This window comes from Equus quagga, chromosome 12 (assembly GCF_021613505.1).
Source record: "Equus quagga isolate Etosha38 chromosome 12, UCLA_HA_Equagga_1.0, whole genome shotgun sequence".
NCBI lineage: Eukaryota > Metazoa > Chordata > Mammalia > Perissodactyla > Equidae > Equus > Equus quagga.
This window is the reverse complement of record NC_060278.1, coordinates 47,430,466-47,452,462: the sequence shown is the minus strand read 5'-3', so window position 1 is coordinate 47,452,462 and position 21,997 is coordinate 47,430,466. Positions and strand designations below refer to the sequence as shown.

Sequence of the window (21,997 nt, the reverse complement as noted above, 5' to 3'; positions counted from 1 at the left end):
CTGCGCTGATGTTAATTAGCAATGAAATGAGGAATGAACCAGCATTAGCCCTAAAACTAATCAATGGGAAAATCACTCCGAGTGGCAGCTTAATGAAGTAGTATACAGCTGTTTATTTTTAGTCCATTTTATCCTGACCAAAAAAAAAAATTATCCATTAATTAATTTTTAAAAACTTGCTAAAATATATTTCTTTTCAAAGCTAAGGTACAGCTCTGATTTATGTATTTATAGTGTATCTCCCTATACTTATTTCTTTCAATCAATAGGACAAACCATAAAAATTAGGTCGGTATAAACACCTGCCCCATACACAAAGAAATAAGATTTTTCTTTTTACCTTCTTTCCATCAGCGTTCATACTGGTTTTAATTTATAAAAGGACATCCCTTTTCCTTGAGATGTAAAACTGCCCTCAATTTTTTAAGTGGACTATGAAAAAAAATGCTATTGACAGGACATAAGACTGTCCTCTCATTTCTTTCAAGTGAGGGAAATTATTTGGAAACTATTTTTGCTTGTATCTCACTTTTAAAAAACTATGACTGACATCTATCTAAGAGGAAGACCATAAAGCCTATTCATTAAGACCTCCTGATCTCTGGGGTTTTTTGATAGAAGGCACATATAACATACATGGGGATCAAAAACTAGAGGGCCAATTAGGGGGAAAAGTCCTTGTCATTTCATCAGGATGGTGAGAAAACAAAGGTAGTCCGTTTACACAGAGTCTCTCATTGAGAATTTTTTCCTCAGCTCTAATTGGAAGATAAAATTTTCCTCTGAAGGAGACAAATGTTCTCCTACGTTAGCAAGTTCCAGATAAGCTAAAGGGACTTCTCAAATGAGAAAATCTTATTTATGACTCTGCAAACAAGCTTAGATCCAACTCTTCCTCCTAACGATGGAGATGCTACTGAAGACACATTCACTAACTAGAGTCAGACAGACTTGAATTAAAATATAACTTGGTGGGGGGTGGGGCGGGGTAAAGAAAAGGAAAAAGGAATCAAAAAAACTCCTCTCTCAGGCCTCAGTTTTCTTCCTCTTTCCTTCTTTCTATTTAGTAATTTGACAAGTGCCAGTATCCCCTCCTGAAACAGAAAAATTAGCGTTTGCAAAGTGTGTCCAAGTGAAAATAAGAAGATAACCATAAAGAACACAAACAATAGGCTTCCTTTCTTTCTCTTGAATTAGAGATTCAAAATCCTAAGCAAAAGATGAAGCTTCACCTTTTACTCATTCTTCCAAGTCCAAGTGTAAACACTGATTTTGTTGATTGCTCATTGTCTCCAGGGGTAAGTATATACAAATGATTTTTTTTCAGTTAGCCATTGCCATTAGTCATGCCAAGACTAATGAAATGAGCACACATTCTATTCCAAAGAAAGTCTATGCAAACCCTTACTCATATCTGAAAAAATCAAGCTAAAATTTCAACAGATCGATGCTTATGTTTGTTGCTGTCAATTGGGAAGAAAGAGGAGCTCACCCGGGAAGCATCTTCTGATATTTGGCCTTAGCATTGTAATTCAGGGCCATTGCAATTTTCCAAGCATACTTTCCAGACAATGAAGCATCTTGAGAAAACAAAAAACCAAAAACAAAAAAACAAACCTACCACTAAATGCAAACCTGGGAACCCATGGCACTCAGGTAATCCCCTTTATAGGCTGATTTGATAGCTCAAGGAATTGGAAACAAAACACCAGCACTAGAACACCAACAGCTGGTTGGGAAATTGCCACAGATTGTTAGGGGGAGCTGCAAACTAGAGATAGGCAATGAAAAGGTTAGAAATGATAGTTAAAAAAAGACAAATGACTCCAAAGACCATATTCTTTAAATCGCTGAAGCAAAACATGTTTATTCGATTTGTTTGTATGCCTATTACAAAAATGCTACTTTGGGATTCTAGGAACCCAGTCTGTCAATTTTTCAGTTTCTGCACTTTCATGGTTGCTTAGAGCTGTTTAATGCAAATACACTTCCAATAAGAGATTTCATGCCCCTAAATTACACCCAGTTAAAAGCGAATGAAAATGTAAGGTAAATAACTATAATCAGCCATATTATCTTCCTCTTGGCACCTCTCACTTTACAGGCATATTTAAAGACATCTCTGGGGTCCTATCCTTTTTAACAAGCAGCAGCGTATTTCCTGGAATATTACTTAAGATGCTGTGCAGTGAACATTACACAGGTTAAAATGTTACCTAGAGACCTAGAAAGAATTGCATCTGTTGCCGAGCCATCTTTTTTGCCACATTTTGGAATGTCTGAGAAGATGAAAGGGCATTTGCTGTGGAGGGGATGAAAAGAGATGAGAAGACTTTAAGTTGGGCTTTCATGTGTAAGTTCATTGATCAGTCATGAAGAGCACGGAAGTTTGAAAAAGTAACTCTGGGAAGAAATGAATGGTGGGGAAGGAAATGTACAAATGGGAAGGACCCTCTGGATTTGGCATACAAAAAAGTTCTTAAGAGTAAAACCACTAAGTTAACTCTTGGAGGGGGAGCACTTGAGATGCCCCTGCCCATTTTTGCCTTAGATCACCTGTTTTTGCATCAGTAGTTCTCAAACATCAGTGTGCCTGAAGATCACCTTGTATGGTGTTTAAAATGCAGAGTTCTGGGCCACCCTGAGAAATGCGGATTAAATAGATCAAGGAAGGAGCACAGGAATCTGCATTGTTTTTAAAGTTGTTAGTTTTCGTCCTTGTTTTTTTTCCTCCCCAAAGCTCTAGTATGTAGTTGCATATCATAGTTGTAAGTTGTTCTAGTTCTTCTATGTGAGTCGACGCCACGGCATGGTAACTGACAGATGGGTCGTGTGGTTCTGCGAACAAGAAGTGAACCCGGGCTGCCAAAGCAGTGAGAGCGCCAAACTTTAACTACTAGACAACTGGGGCTGGCTTGAATCTGCAGTTTTGTTGTTGTTGTTGTTTTTTGAGGAAGATTAGCCCTGATCTAACATCTGCTGCCAATCCTCTTTTTGCTGAGGAAGACTGGCCCTGAGCTAACATCCGTGCCCATCCTCCTCTAATTTATATGTGGGAGGCCTACCACAGCATGGCTAGCCAAGTGGTGCCATGTCCGCACCTGGGATCTGAACCAGTGAACCCCAGGCCGCCGAAGTGGAATGTGTGAACTTAACTGCTGCGCCACCGGGCTGGCCCCAAACCTGCATTTTTAACTAGCACTGCCAGTGAGTTTGTGAACGACACCCAGAAAATGGCTGTCCAATGTTAAGAGCACACATTTTCTTAAATGGCATTGCCATTTCAAAAAGACTTTCAACCTGTTCATATAGGCTTTCCCTGCAAAGCGTACGATTAGGACTTAGAATCAAGCCTCCAAGAGTATGATTAGCAAGGGAGCAAAGGGGAGCAGGGGTTTAGAAGAATCAATAAAGGGCTCAAATATGTGAAATTACCTTGCCCATCCAAAATACAGGATGGTGGTGTTTTCACTGTCAGGGTTCGATTGCCTCAGTTCAATTTTAGGAAAATTTGTAATCATTTCCTTTTGTGGGGGACACTATTTCTGAAGAACTCAGTCATTGAAAAAAGTGAGACATCGCCTCTCCATTCACAGAGGAGTCACCATGTCAGTATTGCTGTACCCACATGGGCAGCGTGGCAGATGGGGAGGAAGAGCTGTGTCTAAGTCCAGTCCCATCCTGTCACTTAGTAGGGATGTGATCTTGGACAGGGTCTAGCTCATTTCCTGGCACACAGTAGGCATTCCTCATCTGGACAACGAATACACATTCTAGGCAAAAGCAGACTTCTGTACAATAAGTATAAAACCATTTCTTCACAAATTATGAGGGTGAAATGGGATGATGAGGCTGTGCCCTTAGCATAGAGCCTAGAACATGAGAAGCCCACGTAATTCATAAGTAAATGAACTATTGTTTTTATGGGAAAGCACGTCTACGCAACACTAGGATACATCTTCCTCTGCCATTGTCCAAGATGGAAAGGAGACCTTAGCTTGGCAATGAGAAAGGCCACTCCAGCCCTAGTTTCTTCAACTCAATACACTCTCATTAACTCCAGTGCCTCCGGAGTGGAAGAGCATGTGCTTCTCTCTAGCAGGATCCTGGGTCACAGGTAGGGCTAGAAAGGACTTCTAAGGGTCTCAAGAAAATTAGGAGGGCACACCAGATTGGTCATCTGTACATATGTTGTGAATTCCTTTAAAAAAATTGGGGACAATTTTAGGAGATGAATGGTTAAGAAACTTTACAGATAGTGACAAGAAAGTTTCAAGGTTAAGAACCAAAGACACATGAATTATCTACCCTGGGTTTTGTTTCCATATGAGTACTTAACCACTTTCATTAATAGTATTTACTGGGCCATTTGGAATTTATTCTTTGAATAAATAGTCTCATGAGTGCTGAATGTTATAGACAATGTTCACAGTGCTTATGTTCTTCACTATTGTTGAACACTGATTTGAAAGAAAGACGTTCACGTTATTATTTCTGCTCCTCCAGCCACTAATTTTATCCATGAAAACAAAGGCTCAAAGGCAATGGGTTGTCTGCTCAGGGACACTGAAGATGAGGGAAAGAGATGCTTAGTTTAGACTTAGCCATCTAGGAGACCTGGGAGATCTCTTTGGAATTCCCACTGGAACAGAAAGCCTCTGACATTCCTCTCTGACTTCAACGTGTGAGCACCTGGAGGGACTTAACCAGCCATGATGAAAGTTGAAGGTGCTTTGCATAAGGTCTCTTCCAGTGTGCTTTGCTCCCCACTTGCACTGACAAACATGCCATTACAGATCTCACACAGCCTCTACAGAAGCTGTCAGAGATACTCAGATGAGGCTAACATTGATATGCTTATGGAGGAAGACAGAGAAAGTTTGGCTAACGCCCAAACAAAAGGTAGGTGGCAAAAGTAACAGAAGCCAATCAGCCCATCCAGAAGGGAGACCTGGCAGGTGCTGGTAGCCACAGTGGCCCAGAAGGTAGCTGGGTTACCTGCCAAGTCTCTGAATGTAGAGCCATAACCCACTGCTTCATCCACTGAGTTATATCTTATGCCTAAGACTCGTGTATCAGAATCACTCACTCCAGTAGACCAGATGGGTGTTTTCCCTTCGCTTCTTTGCTTTTGTAAATTCAAGAATTTTGTTCTCTCTGTGTGCTATCATAAAGCTGTTTAAGAAATCCAAAGTAGCTATTTTTTACCTTTCAGAATCAGAAGCTTTTATAACCTCTCTATAAAAGATTTAAATAATGAGGCATAGAATATCCCATAAACAACCATTTTTTGCCCTTAATATAGACCTCAATGGTCAGGAGCTACAGAGGAGGGTCAAAGAAGATAAACTAAGTTACCTCTAACAATCGACCAACGTTTCCAGGCTGACAATTCACAAATCTGGAATTCTCAGAGTTTTGCTAAAGACAAACAAAATATTCTAATTATTCAGGTTTAAATCAACATGCTTACTGTTTCTCCAGAAGGGTGGGGGAAGAAGTCAGCCTGTGGATACTGGAAAGCTCCCAGAGTAAAGCAGAAATGGGAACAATGCTCCCAGAAGCAGTTAGAGAATGCAGCAAAATGATTTCTGGGGTGTGTGTGTGAGTATGTGTGTGTGTGTGTGAGAGAGAGAGAGAGAGAGAGTGTGTGTGTGCATGTCTTGCAGTGTATGTTCTGAAACAGTAACAGTTCAGTCTGGTTTGAGGCAGAAAGAATTTTAACCTAGTGTATAAATTTTATCCTAATACACCCATCATATTATCTCAAACCTTTATATAAAGAGTTAGCCTCGTTTTATCTTTTGGTCCCAAATCATAAAGACCTTGACACTGTAAGGAGTGGACCAAGGGTAGATTATGTAATAAAATTTTAAACCACGGCAGCTTGATCCCCTTTAGTTACACTAAGAGCTCACAGGTAATCATAGTACATTTACTATATCTTGATCTTTAAATTGCAAAGTGTACACCAGAGAGAACTCCAGGACCCGTAACCATATCCAGTTCTCGTGAATCTCAGATAATGACTATGAAGAGAAATAGCAGAAGTTAGAAGTGCACTAAGGGTGTCACATTGCCAAGAGAAATAAGCTTCTAGAATATTCATGCAGGGGGCCCAAATTTCTCACTCACTTGCTCCTGGCAGTCATGTCAGAGGAAACTAAGGCTCCACGATGAGAGGCAATCCCAGATTCACTGCTGCTGTGGTGTGCATCTTAATCCTGTGATGATGTATCTGTGTTAGGAAAACATGATTGGAATGGAAAGGGCACATGGAGGTGGGCTGGGATAGCCAAGAAATGCACCTACCTTGTTGTGCAAAGAGGGAGGAGCAGAATCAGAGAGTCAGAGGCTAGAAAGGCCCTTGGGAATTTATACAGTGCTCCAAGCAAAGCTATAGTCAACTCACCTGCATGGAATTATTAATCCTCCTTTCTCCACTTCCAACATCTAGGACACTGTATCTGGTTCCAGGAGATTTTCCTCCGTGTATAATTGAAGTCATCCCTCCCCTTTCTAAAATTTAAATGTATTCTTTTTAGCTATGTAGCTGTATTCACACAAATCAATTAGGAGCAAGCTGCCTACCAATACTTCTTTCTCTACCTGAAGTCCATCAGCATGATCTTCACAAGGCTCATCCCCCAACTGCTATTTCCTAAACTTCTAATTTCTGAATCTTCTCTTCATCCTCTATATCAATCCTGTACTGTGGTCCTGGGTGGTTCTGACCTTGAAAATAATGCTAATTATTCCTGCCTCCATGAAAAAAGAGAGAGGAGAAACCTGAGTCCTCTCTGTGCATCCTCCAGTGTATCCGCCTACACATGCGTCAACACTGGACCTATTTTCAACACCTTCTGGAGCTTAGTAGTGAGTTGGTGAAGATTCCCATCTCTTCTGAGACTTCTACCTGCTAGAAAACAGGAGAGATTGGAAATGGTTTTGTGGCTCCCTATTGAAAACAATCCCAAGACCCGAAACAATGATCAATACAGAGGGGGCTCCACCTCCTGGGCCATGCTGATAGATTACACATGTAGCACTGGACCTGCCAGCTTTTCTAGTGACGGTTCTCTACTCTTGACATATTTGGCCTGAGGTCTACAGTGATCGCCGGCCAACTGAACTTCTTTCCGTTTTCATGTTCCCACTTGTCCGGATAGTACAAAGCTCTCATTGTTTCATCAAACATTTATGAATAGCCTTTGTGTGAAGAGCATAGTACTGGGGTTGCTTTCATAACCCGATGTTAAGGGAATCACCTGAGTATAATTGTATGTATGTGTGTGTTTGCATATTTGTGTGTATGTGCATACATGCTTCTCCCAGCTTTGTAAAGCATACCTGGAATCATGTCACTCTGACTCTCTTAGTGTATTGTGCATCCAAGACGCATGTCCTCAAGTGTACCTTACTAGTACTGCATAATACCTCACCGTGGCAAATCTCTGTCACAGGAAATGTTCACAGCACACATTACCCAGCAGGTAATTCTTTATGGAGTGCTTTTTTTGAAAGACCATGACTTATCTAGCACTAGGTCAATCTCTTTTTCAAGCTAAAAGAGTCACTTAGGCAAAGAGAGTGTGTGCGCACTTGTGCGTGTTCGTGACTGACTGTATGTGCATGTACATGTGTGGTTGTGTTTGTGTGGATCGGGGGAACCATGGAGGAAATAGTGGAAATAAGATTACAGGTTTGAAGCAATATGCTTAGGATCTGATTCCCTAGCGGTAAGGAATGGAGGGTGTGAAAGTGATTTACAGAGGGAACAGCAGGCAGCAGAACCTTGCACAGCTGGTCCCTGCTGGCCTATACACTCAGGGGATACACTGAGCCTCATTTGGAGAAATACCCAGAGATGAAGAGGAGAAAAATCCATCTGAGAAAATAAGAAGTGCCCTGGGGAACTGAGGATGAGGGCACTGGATGTCCTGGTTAAATTGAATGCCACTTACATGCCGTCTACACCAACCATCCTCCCCAGCACTGACAGCAGGCTACCAGGTACGAACCATTATTTCATTAACAAGACATGAGGTAACTCTACCCAGGATCCAATTATGTTCTTGCTTAGACACTTGGACATTGCTTCAAGGAGGGTGGCACAAAGCCCCAGGCACAAGGAAAGGAGGCAGTGGGCTTCTGCAAACAGCCCGGCTGCAACTCTCTACTGGGGCACATTCCTGAGCCTCTGGAAGGTTCTGTCTCCTACACAGCAAGGATAGTATTCATACCAACGGTGCAGGCTTGCTGTATTTTTTTTTACTAATAATTATTATTCTTTTCTCCCCAAAGCCCCAGTACATAGTTGTCTATCCTAGTTGTAAGTCCTTCTAGCTCTTCTATGTGAGCCACCACCACAGCATGGCTACCGACAGATGGATGGTGTGGTTCCGCAACTGGGAAGTGAACCCAGGCTGCCAAAGTGGTGAGAGTGTGGAACTTCAACCACTAGACCATCAGGGCTGGTTTGCAGGGTTGCTTTATTAATTCCAATAAAATTTCTAGCACAAAATAGGTAGGATTCCACAAGTAGTAACTCATGAAAACTCAAGAGCTGGCTACAGGTTATAATATTTACTGCAAATCAATCACTCCCCCAGCTGATAATTAGTTACATTTCATTTCTTAATTCTCTAAATAAGATAAACAATAACAATCCCCCCTCATGGATGACACACTGTAAGTTACATTCCTAAAATAATCCAGAAGATTCTACCTGCAAATGAATTGGTTCTGCCAGAAACAAGCAGCTTAATCAAACCCTCCGTTAAACATCAAAGTTTATAGGCTATTTCAATATTCTGGTAAATGTTGTGTGCGATTGCCAAAATTAAATAAAATCACTTAAAAAATGTACTTAATGCCTGTTATAAACACAGCTTCCTTTCTGCTAAAGATACTTATTTTTTTTTTTCCTTCTTTCTTATCTCTTTACTGCTGGGAACTGCTGAGCTTAACAAAGCAGACTTGGCTTTACTTAAGAGTGAGCTCAGGAAGCCCTACGAGTAGGTAGGAGTAACCCAAACACCTGAGACAGGATGCTCAACGAGAAGCCCAGGAGACGGTTTAACACCAACAACCCCGCTGCAGCTGTGTGACTATCGGGCAGGCTTAGATTTTCGAAACACAAATGAATCATCTGCATTTTATGTGGCTGCAAACCCCAGCCACTGCCTGGAAGTTTATAACAAGGCAGACATTCTGGGGCTCTAAGCGATTACTGGGATCTTAGCACGGAGCAGAGATATAAAGAGAATACACATAACAGAAGGCTACCCTCTTCTGAACCGCTCAAGGAAAATTCCTCACCCCAAATGAGATTAAGGGCCCAGGGCAGATAACTGCCTGTGACATTCGTTTCAATGCCATCCAGCACAAAATGGCATTTTATTTCATTCAAACTGGAATCATTTCAGAATTCCTGTGAAAATCCAATATACGCTGAATTTTTCTTCGTAGCATGCATAAAGAAAGATTAGCGAAGCAAATTAAAGATGCAAGAAATATTGCACAGGGTGTACTTACATGAACTTTCAGGTTTTCAACACATTTCACGCCAACAAATACTAACGGCTGTCCATCCCACACACAGAATGAAATGTACACTTCTTACTGGAGGCTGCAAGACCGAATATTCCTGGGTCTCAGTTTCCCTGCAGACTTCAAGTTCAGACAGTCCCTCATTCACTAGGCTCTAGTTGTGTTGCTTTTTTCTGTTCCTTGAACCAGCCCAGCTCATCCCCACCTCAACGCCCTTCCACTTGCTGTTCATCTTCCAGAACATTCTGCCAGCCAATTTTTACAATTGGCTCCTTCTCATTATTCAGTTCTCATCTCAAAGGTTACCCCTTAAAGTTCAAGCCTTCTCTGACTGTCTAGTCATTCTCCATCGTACCTCCATTTTATTTTCTCCCTAACACTTACCACTGTCTGGAATTCTATACACTTCTTTGTATACTTATTTAAATAATGGAACATCCCCACTAGACTTTAAGATCTGTGTATGCTTGGACGCTGTCTGTCTTGTCACTCCTGTAGCCCCAGAATCTGGAGCTCCCAAGAAATATCAGGTTATTAAAGGAAAATTAATTACAAAATATTTCATATATAGGTTAAAGGAGATCCTTAAAGACCTCTACTTAGAAACAACTTGAGAAGCCCAGCGTGTACTAGAGAGCAATAAAATATCATATTTTCCTAAATTTTACATTTCAGTCTTATTACTATTTTCAATTGACTGCCTCTCCCTATCTTCCCATTATATATGCCCCCATTCCATTTTATTTATTCAAACTGAAAGAGAAAAAGTGTTCAACTCTAGATAAATATAATAAGCTGCTGACTGTTTTATATCCTTAGCATCATTGTGGAGCAGAATACTCTCCTGAGAAGTCTCAGCCTCCAGTCTAAGGTGAAGAGAGAGAGGCTAGATTTGACACGGACTCACTCAATCCATGGCAACCTCCAGCATCCGTGGTCTTCTAGGGCCAGTCATCGCCCAGAGGAAAGACCGTTGGGAAGTACAGTCTTAATTGAACAGCAGAGTCACTTGCTCTCGGGTCACTTGCTGCGAGGATGGGCTTTGCATTCTACAACCTGCAACACTAGCCTACCTTCCTCAGCAACTTCACAAACTCCAAGACACGTTAACATCCCGGAAACCAAAGATTCACATTCTGAAAATACGTTTGTCATACTGAGGAGGTTATGTCACACATGAATGATCGACCTGAATGAAGAGAACATCCTAGGTCATGGGACCCCTCGCTCTTCTAGGTGAGAAGAGAAAAAGTAAAGGAAGAATCCAGAAAGTTCTTGCAATATCTGTGTTATATTACCAACTACCAAATGACTAGTGTGGAACTTCTCTTTCTCTCTCAAAGAAGTAGCCACATACAGCTTTTTACTCTCTGTTTTCTTTCTTTCTTTTTTTTTTTTTTTTTTACATGTAGAGATAGGGAATATGTTTCTAAAGAAAGAAATGAGACGCAGTGTTTAGCATGGATTCATTCATCGCATCCAGAAATACCTCCAAATGTTTTTTGTGTACATTTAGAACTGTCTGCATAGGTGTGCGCATGTGTATAGGTGAGTGTACGTATGCTGGGGGGATGTGGGTATATACGCGCATGCATTTGGAACACTGAAAAAGTTGACGTAGGACCTGTCACGTTGGGAGAATCTCCAAGAGCTGGAACATTCTGAGTAGGTGATACTCCATGTTGTAAACTGCTCATGCAGCAGGACTGAGGAAAAGGCATCGCCTGGCCACCGGCTGTTCCTGACTCTGGGAAAATGAAAATACAGCATCTCTGCACCTGTTCACCTGATGGCGAAGGAAGGGAAAGCCATTACCGAGTGACAGGAGACAAAAAACCAAAATCCACTTCAGCAACTCATCCCACTGCTGGTGATTAATCTCACACTCCCACAGCCTGATGCACATTAACCAGATAATTAATAATTTCTTTAGGGATTCCGGCTCGGCAACTGTTTTATCAACCTGCACAGCATTAGCGGGGAAATGCTGCATTTGTGAGCAAACGTCTGGAACCAGGAAAGGGCTGTGAAGAAATAGCGAGGGCTTTGCAGCAATTTGTGAGTCTATTTCAAAATGAACGAGCATGATGTATGCAGTCCAGTCTAATTTTTTATCACTACTGTTGGCCAACCTGAATCACCAAGGAATAGCGATTGCCCCCACCTCTGCCACCAGTAGAAGACGCCTTTGTACTGTGACCTCTCACAAGTGGCTGACTACTGTGTATACAAACTAGAATAAACCAGACATATATAAACTTTAGAAATGCATATTTTTAGAGTGCATAATCTGAGACCTCCTCAAATCAAAAGTTTCAAATTAAGTGCGTGATCCGAACAATGCCAGTTGATCTATTTCCTGTTCTTGCTGGCTCTCATTCCTGTTCATCTAATGAAGGAAGGCACAAAGAATCAATATCATTCTTTCTGAGTCTCCTGTGCAAATTTCTTCTTCCCCTTTCCTATGAAAACTTGCTCCCCAGCGAGAAGGCAACTCCTCTTTTTTTATATATATTTTTATTAAGATTTTAGGACTGTGAATAAAATCCCAAGGAGAACAATAAATCATAAGGATTGCTATTAAAAACGCTCACCATTAAAATTCCAACTTACTCATTTTCTCTCCTAATGAGAAAAACACCGCATTGAAAATATTATTATACATTTTCTCTTAACTCTCTCCAGAATGCAATTTGGACGGAGAAGAAACAAGAGTGTAATCCATCCTCGTCAGACATCACACTGCACTTGCAGGCAGAAAACCTGGGTTGAGGCGTGTCACAGTCACACTGGGTTTTGGTATTACATCCTCCAGCTTTCCTCAGGGATGCTGTACCAAGCAGCCAAACCACACTCTGTGTGAGTCTTGCCATGGGAGTGTTAATCAGGATGGCTGGCATTCAGGGACTGTGTCCATCTTGTGTGGACCCAAAGGTGAAATTTCCCTCAGTCTTCAGGACTAGGATAAGTGTGGGCTCCTGGTAAGTGTGGATGATACAGACCAGGCAAACTTCGGGCTGAGAGTGTCTGGGACGGGAAGCAGCTTTGAGCCAAATCAATTGTCTATTTCTAGTAAATTTGCAAGTGCGAGAGATAGGCATCTCCCCCCAACACACACCCCAACTTAATCTTGCGAGGACAGCCTATGTTCTTTTCTTCATCTTCATTTTCAGATGTTATATATTTTATTGTATGTCCTTGTGAGAATTCCCTGGAATTGTTGTTGGGATAAAATGGTAGATAATCAATTAGATAGACAAAAAGAGAGAGAGCAAACTGTAAAACCTTGGGCTGAACTGAAGATCACTAATTCTAACATAGAAGAGTTAAACCTGGAAGGATGCAGGATTTACCCGGGCTTGTTGGGTACCCCCCCATATAAGGCAGTGTGCCAGAGGGTACTCACCCCCAGGAAGAAACCCGGGATGCTCCCTGTAGCATAGAGTTTATTCTGATTTGGGTTTGGGGAACAATTTTTTACATTAAAACATATATTATGGAGTAAAATGCAAATTTCATATGCATAGTAAAAATAAGGCAAAGACTTAAAAAAACTAATGTTTTGGTTGCTACTGGCCATTTCAGGCCAGATCTCTGCTGTTATGGAATGAATGTTTGTGTCCCTCCAAAATTCATATGTTGAAATCATAACCCCCAATGTAATGGTATTGGGGGCGGGGGGCCTTTGGGATGTGATTAGGTCATGAAGGTGGAGTCCTCATGAATGAGATTGATGTCCTTATAAAAGAGACTCCAGAGAGTTCCCTCACCCCTTTCTGCCATGTGAGGACACAGAGAGAAGATGGCCATCTGTGAATCAGGAAGTAGGCCCTCACCCAACATTGAACCTACCAGTGCCTTGATCTTAGACTCCCCAGCCTCCAGAAATAATGTTTAATTTATTCATTGAAATAAATAAATGAGAGAAATAAATGATTGTTGTCTAAGTCACACCATATGCAGTCCATGGTATTCTGTTATAGCAGCTGGAACTGACTAAGACCCTCACCAGTCACACATACCTGTTCCTTGACCTTGCTTTTGGAATACATGGGTAGAAACTTCCAGAAACTTTCAACTAGATCACATTACAGATAAGGAAAATGAGGCCCAATGCCTTGACTTTGTATAGCCTTAGGCTCCTCATCTCTAAACTGAAGGTAATAAAAAATATTTCACCAGCTAACATGGAGATCCAATGAGATAATACATGTGAAGAACGTCATAATCTATAAGGCATCGAGAGCTATAAAGCCTCAATCAAGACCACATATGATCCAGATTCACAAAAATCCAGTGTTGACCAATAACCCTGCGACCTTCCCTGTCTAAGAAAGATAGAGCACAGAGTCACCTGGGGGTTTATCAAACCATGGATTGGTACCCAGTTCCCAGAGGGCAAAACCAGACTGCAAAGATCCAACACCAAGTTATACGATTCACTCCCTGAGGATAAGGGCCTCACCCAATCTACTTTTGACTTCCTGGAGCCAAGTACAATGCCAACACCAAGCCCTCCATACATTAGACACTCAGAAAGTGTTAGTGGAACAACTATTTGTTGAACTGAGATCTGAGAGTCACATACACGTGATTAAACCTAAATGCACTGAAGTGTTGAAGCCTTGTTTCAAAAATAAAACCGAACTCCCAGCGTCAACAACAAACACAACAAATAAACAAGAACAAAGAAAAAAACAGAAACACGAATGTGGTACAGTACAAAGAACACTGGATTTTGAGTCAAAAAACCTGGCTAAACTCCTGATTCTTATTAGCTATGTAAACTTAAAGGGGTAATCTCAATCACATATAGCCATATCCATCCTCATTAAAATAAATAGAATAATAAAGCTAACCTCGAAGCATTTTTGTGAGGAATGAGTTAATATGAATAAGAGAAAAATTTGTGAAATTATAAAGCACTAAAAAAAACATTAATTATTATCTATTATTTTCTTATTGCATGGAAATGAAAAAGCTCTTCACACACACACACACACACACACACATTGTAGGTTTTTCTCTCTTTCCCAAATGGCTTGATTCCAAAGCAAGCTAAACCAAGATCTTTACAAACTAGAAACAGCATTTTAAAATAACCACACAGCATCTCAGCCACTAATTATTTTTAGGATTTTACTCTATGCAGCTAAGTGAAAATGTTCAGTCCTTTCCATTCATTAGTTTTATTACAAGCACTCCAACGAATTAAAGAAAAATCCATCATCACCATCTTCCTTGAAACTTTCACTGTATTGTCACAAAGGCCTTGACCTTACAAAAGCAATTCACGGTCATTTAGCACAAGTCACAAGACTGGACAGAGGATGAGAATTTGGCATTTCTAATAAATAGGACACCATGGAATAAGGTTGACAGAACACCATTCTACTCTTGATGGCAGGAAATGGGGCAGACAATGCTTTCCTTGTTATGGTGAGGTGTGTTATCCATCATTGCCTATATGGAAAGTCTATTTGACCTGGAATAAACCAAATGTGTGAAGGGACTTGCTCCTTACCAGGATCGTGAACTTATTTAAAACTCACCTATGTACACGGATAAGAAGGGGCCCTGAAAAAAGCTAAATGACAAGGATAACTTCTAAGCAAATTTTGAGACTGTAGGCATGTCCACATTAAGAAGCATATACCCTGATGACGGATTGTAATTCATCTTTGGGTGGTGAACATGATGTAACCTATACAGATATTAAAATATAATGACATACACCTGAAATCTGTACAATTTTATAAACCAATTTTACCATAGAAAGAAAACAAAAAAAGAGGGGCCAGCTCCGTGGCTGAGTGGTTAAGTTTGCGCACTCTGCTGCGGCGGCCCAGGATTTGGATCCTGGGCGCGGACATGGCACTGCTCGTCAGGCCACATTGAGGTGGTGTCCCACATCCCAAACTAGAAGGACCTGCAACTAAGATATACAACTATGTACGGGGGGGTTTGGGGAGATAAAGCAGGAAAAAAAAAACAGATTGGCAACAGTTGTTAGCCCAGGTGCCAATAAAAAAAAAAAAAAGAAAGAAAATAAAAAAAGAAGCATTTACTCATGCGCAGTTAATCTATACTCCAACATAAATGGTACCTCTATACATCTGTTGCTTTTGCTTATTAGTAATAGCCATTTATTGAATGCTTTTTATATCCAACACACTTTATATACATTTATTCAGCACTCATTTAACCAACATAAATCATCTTACCTAGTAGGTCTTTTTTTTTTTGAGGAAGGTTAGCCCTGAGCTAACATCTGCTGCCAATCCTCCTCTTTTTGCTGAGGAAGACTGGCCCTGAGCTGACATCCATGCCCATCTTCCTCTACTTTATATGTGGGACGCCTACCACAGCACGGCGTGCCAACTGGTGCCATGTTCACACCCGGGATCTGAACCGGCGAAACCAGGGCCACTGAAGCAGAATGTATGCACTTAACCGCTGCACCACCAGGCCAGCCCCTCTAGTAGGTCTTTTAATCATTATTTTACAGTTGAAAAAGAACAACAAGCTTGGAAAAGGTATATTAATATATCCAAAGTCTTACAGTCACTTATGCATGGCAGAAACAGGATGCAAACCTAGTCTGCCCAACTTTGAAGCCCACACTTGTCTGCATTTATGTATATTTTTAAAATACCTGGAGAATACAAACATATGTTTATTCAAATCAACCTCTTTTACATCTGTCTCTTCATATATATTAGTAGGCATATTCATATTAGTAAATAACACATACTAACATTCTATTAAATAAGCACCTCCTGTGTGTTCAGTTCTAGATTACTGATGATATCATGATATCTATTGAAAAGTCTTGAGGTGTGCCCATATAAAATTCTGGTTCAGTATTTCTCTATATAGGCATCCTTCATATTTATAGTTTTCCAACCATACCAGAAGAAAGTATAGAGAATATTGTATTCAATATTCAGGGTTTTTTAAATGTGCCATTATTGTTCCCCATGATGAGTAGGTTGTGGCCTTCGAGTCATGAGACCTGGGTTTAAGCAGTGACTGTATTTTTTCCAAGCTCACTCACTCTGTGACCCTTGAGGATCCACAAGGCACGGTGAGTCTGTTAACTACTTTTATCATGGGAATAAAAATACCTGTCACTGGGGTCAGCTCGGTGGTGCACTGATTAAGTTTAGTGCGCTCAGGTTCTGTGGGCCAGGCTTTGTAGGTTTGGATCCTGGGCGCAGACCTACACCACTCATGAGCCACACTGAGGTGGCAACCCATATACAAAACAGAGAAAAGACTGGCACAGATGTTAGCTCAGGGTGAATCTTCCTCAGGAAAAAAACAAAAAAATTCTATCTGCCTACCTCAAACGGCAGTCGTGAATGTCAAATAATATCATGAAGGCAATAAGCACTTCACAACGTACAAAACTCTATATGTTGTAAGCATTGCTGTTAGTGGGCATTACAAACCTTGAGGAGGCTTATATTAAAGCAGTAGTTGTATGTTTTTTCCCCTTTTATGACTTTGAAAGGACCACAGTTATATCCTGAGGGATTAGGAAGAGGAAAAAAAAATAGACAATGCATCATATTTCAGTACTAATAGAAGCAACTGCAATGCCGTATCTACAAAGAGAAAATGGCAACATGGAAAGCACCAGAAGAGTTTTATTCCAGTAGCTCTTGGTCAAGAAAAATCTATTTCAAGTTCTAAAAAATTATATCAACTCTCCTTGAATTTTTTTTAACTTTACACTCTCCTCCTGTATGTTATTTCCATGAGCTCTGTTATCATCAGAGGATAAAGTCAGTCAGTTGGCAGCAAAAGCTTGAGTTCTAATCTCAGCTCTGCCAAGGGGGATTAATAAACAAATATTTGTAATGTTTCCTGAAGAGGAAAATTCTCCGTTTTTTTATTAGTATTAGCAGCATATCCATATGTGTACTTGGCCCCAGGATAGCATCGCATATTTAATATTGATTACTATATGAGCTTCGTTACACAAATGAAATAAAATGTTACTTAGGAAAACGTTCACTCTTCCCCCGCTGTAATTGAAACACACCGCGAAGAGGTCATTTTTCAAACCATTAGTGGCCCTGCAATTTTCTAAAACTTGCAGCTTTTCTCAGAAGGAGCACTCAGGTAAAATGTCTCAGTATGAAAAAGGGCTTCGACCATGTAAACACGTCTAATTGTAGCCAAAACCACTAAAAAACTGAACTGTACAATTTCCAAAAGGGCTCACTTAGCTAGCAGTGCGAATGGCTCGCTCTTGTGCACCTCAATCCTCAGTACTTCCTCTGCTAGACCAGCAGGGTGACCAACACCCCCATTCCTCGTTCTCAATGTAACAATCTGGCAGTGGGGACGAAATGCAGGAGGTCACCCATCTCTTGCACGCAAAGGCAGCCTATTGGGAACTGGCCGCCATAACTGCTACTTGGCTGGAGGACCAAACAGGTCAACAGACAGGCAGGTGACAGGGCAAAGGCCCTTCACCTATTTCCTTACCCCATGCAGGAATCCTAGATTCTGAGAAAATGTTCAAAAACCAGGAGGGATTCATTTTCAAGTAGGACTCTCAAGACCTTTGTTCAAAGATCCGAATATAAGTTGAAGAAATTGGATGTAAGAGTACTAATCACTAGTTTGTGAAAAGTTATGCTTTATATTCAAATTTCTCCCTCAAATTTCTCTCAGTAAGCATGGAAGTTTCCTCAAATCTCTTCCATTTGCTCAGTTTCTCTTGGTCTGGCTGCTGGAAATTGTCATCGCCCCTCAAAGAGCTACAATGGGCATCCTGTGCTTGCCAGTTACCCAGGAAGCCTCTGGATCACCCCTCCGAGGGGCTATTTGAAAGAAGACAGGTAAGATGAAACAGCAGGGTCACCCAGGAGCCAGGCCACCCCTCACCCTCTCATCTCTTGGTTGGTGTGAAGAGCCAAATAGATTGCCACAACTTGAGCAAAACCACCACACATTTTACCATCCTCAAGGAGGTTGCAGAGGGAATGGAGAAGAGAAAGGGAGAATGCGCTCTTTCAACATGCAGACTGCATTCGTAGAGCAGTAAACCTACCTACCATCCACCCCAAAACAGCCAACACAGCTTTGAAAAAAATCCCCGGAAATGGAAATGTGTACTTGACGACAAAGAGAAATTTGAACTACTGTCCTTGTGCTGCATACATGGGCTACATGGGGAGTCTACTCAAGATCTTTTCCAAAGGAAGACTGGAAAAATAACGCTGTTAAGTCATCTCATGGGAATGCGGAGAAAAGAACCCAGTAAAGGCTATTTTGGCAAATCAGGACCAGAAGTGCTGATGGTCCTACGATGCCCCTTTGCACACCCTTGACCACCACAAGCTTCCAAAGGAAACAGCCAGTGACAGTACCCTTTGCTGGTATGCAGAGTGACTGTTCACATTCAAACTCCAGGCCATCTTGTGAACTATTCATCAGGGGAGGAAGATGGCTATTTTCCTTTATATCATACTTTTAAGAACTTTCAGTCATTTGTGATTCTCTCTTTCTCTACCTCTGTGTGTGTGTGTGTGTGCGCACATGCGCCCATCCACTTTCCTCTCCCTTTTAGCCTCAATTCAAGCATTAACCTTTGATGTCAGATTTTTGCTCCTCATCAGAATGGAAAGCGTGATCTTCAGAGGAGCAATTGAGTTGAGAGAATAAAAAAGATGACACCACTTCAAACGTGGACTTGCCAGAAAATGATCCTTTCAAGTGTTCCCCTGTGTTACCAGCCAGGGACCCTCCACTCTCCCTGACCGCGGCATGCTGCCCCTGTTTCACATCTTTTGATCACCATTTGTTTTATGTCACCGTTCGTAACATCCCCCATGTGTCTATGTGTGTGTTGCACTTGTGTACTTTTTAAAGCTCCTGTCCATGTTCACTTTATAAACTCCCAGGTGAAAGAGAGGAATTCATTAGCATCGGTTAATAGTTTGATAATTCGAAATAAAGTCAATACAAACATTTACATGGCATTTGCCCAGAAAGAGTATCAGGAATGAGAATTTGGGGCCATCTGCCTATGTTCTTTCTGATACGTGCCCTACAAGGTACACACAGCAAGAAGGCCCTACGGATGGGCCCTTACCACTGGAATGTTTCTCGTTCCCTGCAACGTACAAAGTCAGAAGTCTTCTAACCTTTTCCTTTTTCACTCTTTCCTCATGTCAGAGGCAGACCATTTGGAGAGGTGCTCAAATATCACTAGATTCCATTCCCCTCCTCCTGCCTCCCAACCTGTGAGCAAACACAGTAAGAAAAATACATACATTAGTCAGACTGACCTGGGTTCAAATCCTACTCAGCCACTGCTTTGGTCTTTTGCTGTGTAACTAACCACTCAGAACTCTGTGGCTGAAACGACCATCATTGTATCTGCTCCTAATTCTACAGTCTGGGCTGGGCTCAGTGGGACGGTTCGTGTGATGGTCTTAGTGGCGGCCCCTCATCTAGCTGCTGGTTGGCGGGGGGCTTGGCTTGGCTGGGATGCTGGGCTGGCTGGACTCTCTCTCTCTCTCTGTAGTCTCAGGGCCTCTCCCGCTCCATTTGTCTCTCTATACGATCTCAGCACAGGGTCTCTTCAGCAGGTAACTAGACTATTTGACCCAGTGACTCGGGGCTTTCAGGACTACAAACGTGGAAGCTACCAGACCTACTTAAGGCTGAGGTCTAGGACTGGAACAATGCCATTTCTGCCACAATCCATGGTTCAAGGGAATCTCAGGGCCAGCCCAGAGTCAAGGGACCGTACACACAGGTGTGAACACAGAAGGCATGGGTCATTGGGAGCCACCATGGTAGCAGACGACCACTGCCACTTAAGAAATCAGTTAATCTATCCAGCTTGAGGTAACATCAGTTTCCCCATCTATTAAATGGGAATAATAATATCTTTATTTTTTGGAGCGATCTAACAATTAAATGATAATGAATGTAAACTGATCAGACTGACACTGAAAACTCTGTAAATAGTCTCTCTTGTGTATCCCAAACTATTTGGATTACCCAGAAATTTGTCAGCTCTTCCTACCACTGTCTAGCCCTCCCATGAGAGCAGAGTCCCCAGCTCATCTTAGCCACCTTAGAAGTCATCCTGGTGCCTAGTACAGAGCCTAGAATTCAGCAAGCACCTGGTAATAAGAGCTTGTTGATTGACTATGTGACCAAATGAACTGGTATACACTGTCTCCAGCAACTTACTTCCACAACACATGGACAGATTGAGCTATTTCACAAGAATTTCTTATATGCAAATGAAAAGTTATCAAATTCAATGTCATGAGCAATCATAGCAGTCTGGAATTCATCTTCACCTCCTTTCAAATATAGTCTATATAACAAATTCCCCAAAAATATTTTGCCAGATTTCCACTGCCTCAATTTTAAAACTCAGGCACACTATAAGAAATATGTAATCCATATGTCTATGATTCATTTTTACCCAGTTCATCAAAGTGCTGTTTTTGTATTAAATGTCAAAATGCCTTTTATGTCTTTATTTATGAGCCCTTTAAAGTTGTTATTTTTAAATGACGGTAGAATATGTTTTGCCAAATTTAAAATCTACAAAGGCATTTGTAATTTTGTTCCAAACATCAGCTTCTGGGAGAGTTAATTTTTTTGACTTCTGGGAAAATTCCTATTTTCAGATATAGACTTTTAAAGTTTATTTCAAATACTCAAAATTCTCTTACCCTTCACTTTAAATGTACTAATGAATGTAGTCACCTCTGTGTACACAGAGAGTTTGGAAAACGAATATGTGACCCATTGTTCCTTCGAAGGAAAACCTTGTTGTCTCTATTAACTCATTCTACCTCAACTCTATAACTTGGGAGAAGAAAAGCAAGGCTGCCAGCTGTTACCTATTTGTAAAGTGCAAATTTTCCTTCCTACAGTTTCAAATCGTGCATGCATCTCTGTATAGATAAGCTATACGTCCATCTTACTGCTGACATTCAAACTTCATCAAACCTCTTCCTATCTTCTTTCTTGTCTCATTATTAACTTTTCCACTATGAGATAAAAAAAAATGATAGCAATCTAAGGGACCTCTCTATAACGCAAATTTCTGTGATAAGCTAAAATAAAATATATATACCATAAGGTAGAGCATTAGCTAAAAAGAAAATTAATCCATCAAAGTCAACCATATATAATTTTTAAAGGTCTGTATTTCAAATAAAATCTGAAAGAAAATCTGAAAACCAAAATAAGCTCTATGCCCTTAGACAAAGCAAACCCTGAACTCTAAGTTATTAATCTATCACACGAAGATAATGAAGCCCATACCAGCCCCATCACAGACTTCTTATAAATATCAAATGAGTAATACATTTCATAAACCACAAATAAAGTTAGTGATAATAATTAAATTCTGGCATTAGCCATTACATATTTTTATCCCAGTCTCACTGGTATA

The 21,997-nt window shown here is 41.0% G+C and overlaps 1 protein-coding gene across 14 annotated transcripts in view; it reads right to left on the bottom strand.

The window, feature by feature from the left end:
• The window catches only part of ESRRG (estrogen related receptor gamma), a 599,908-nt gene that overhangs the window by 378,453 nt on the left and 199,458 nt on the right, over positions 1-21,997 (bottom strand). For 7 of the 14 annotated variants that reach the window (XM_046680125.1, XM_046680123.1, XM_046680128.1 and 4 more), the window contains one exon: positions 11,177-11,338. The exons of the other annotated variants lie outside the window; for them this stretch is intronic. In XM_046680125.1, the coding sequence (XP_046536081.1) occupies positions 11,177-11,322 (146 nt within the window). In that variant the 5' untranslated portion in view covers positions 11,323-11,338. The remainder of the gene's footprint in view (positions 1-11,176; positions 11,339-21,997) is intronic. 14 annotated transcript variants of the gene reach the window in all.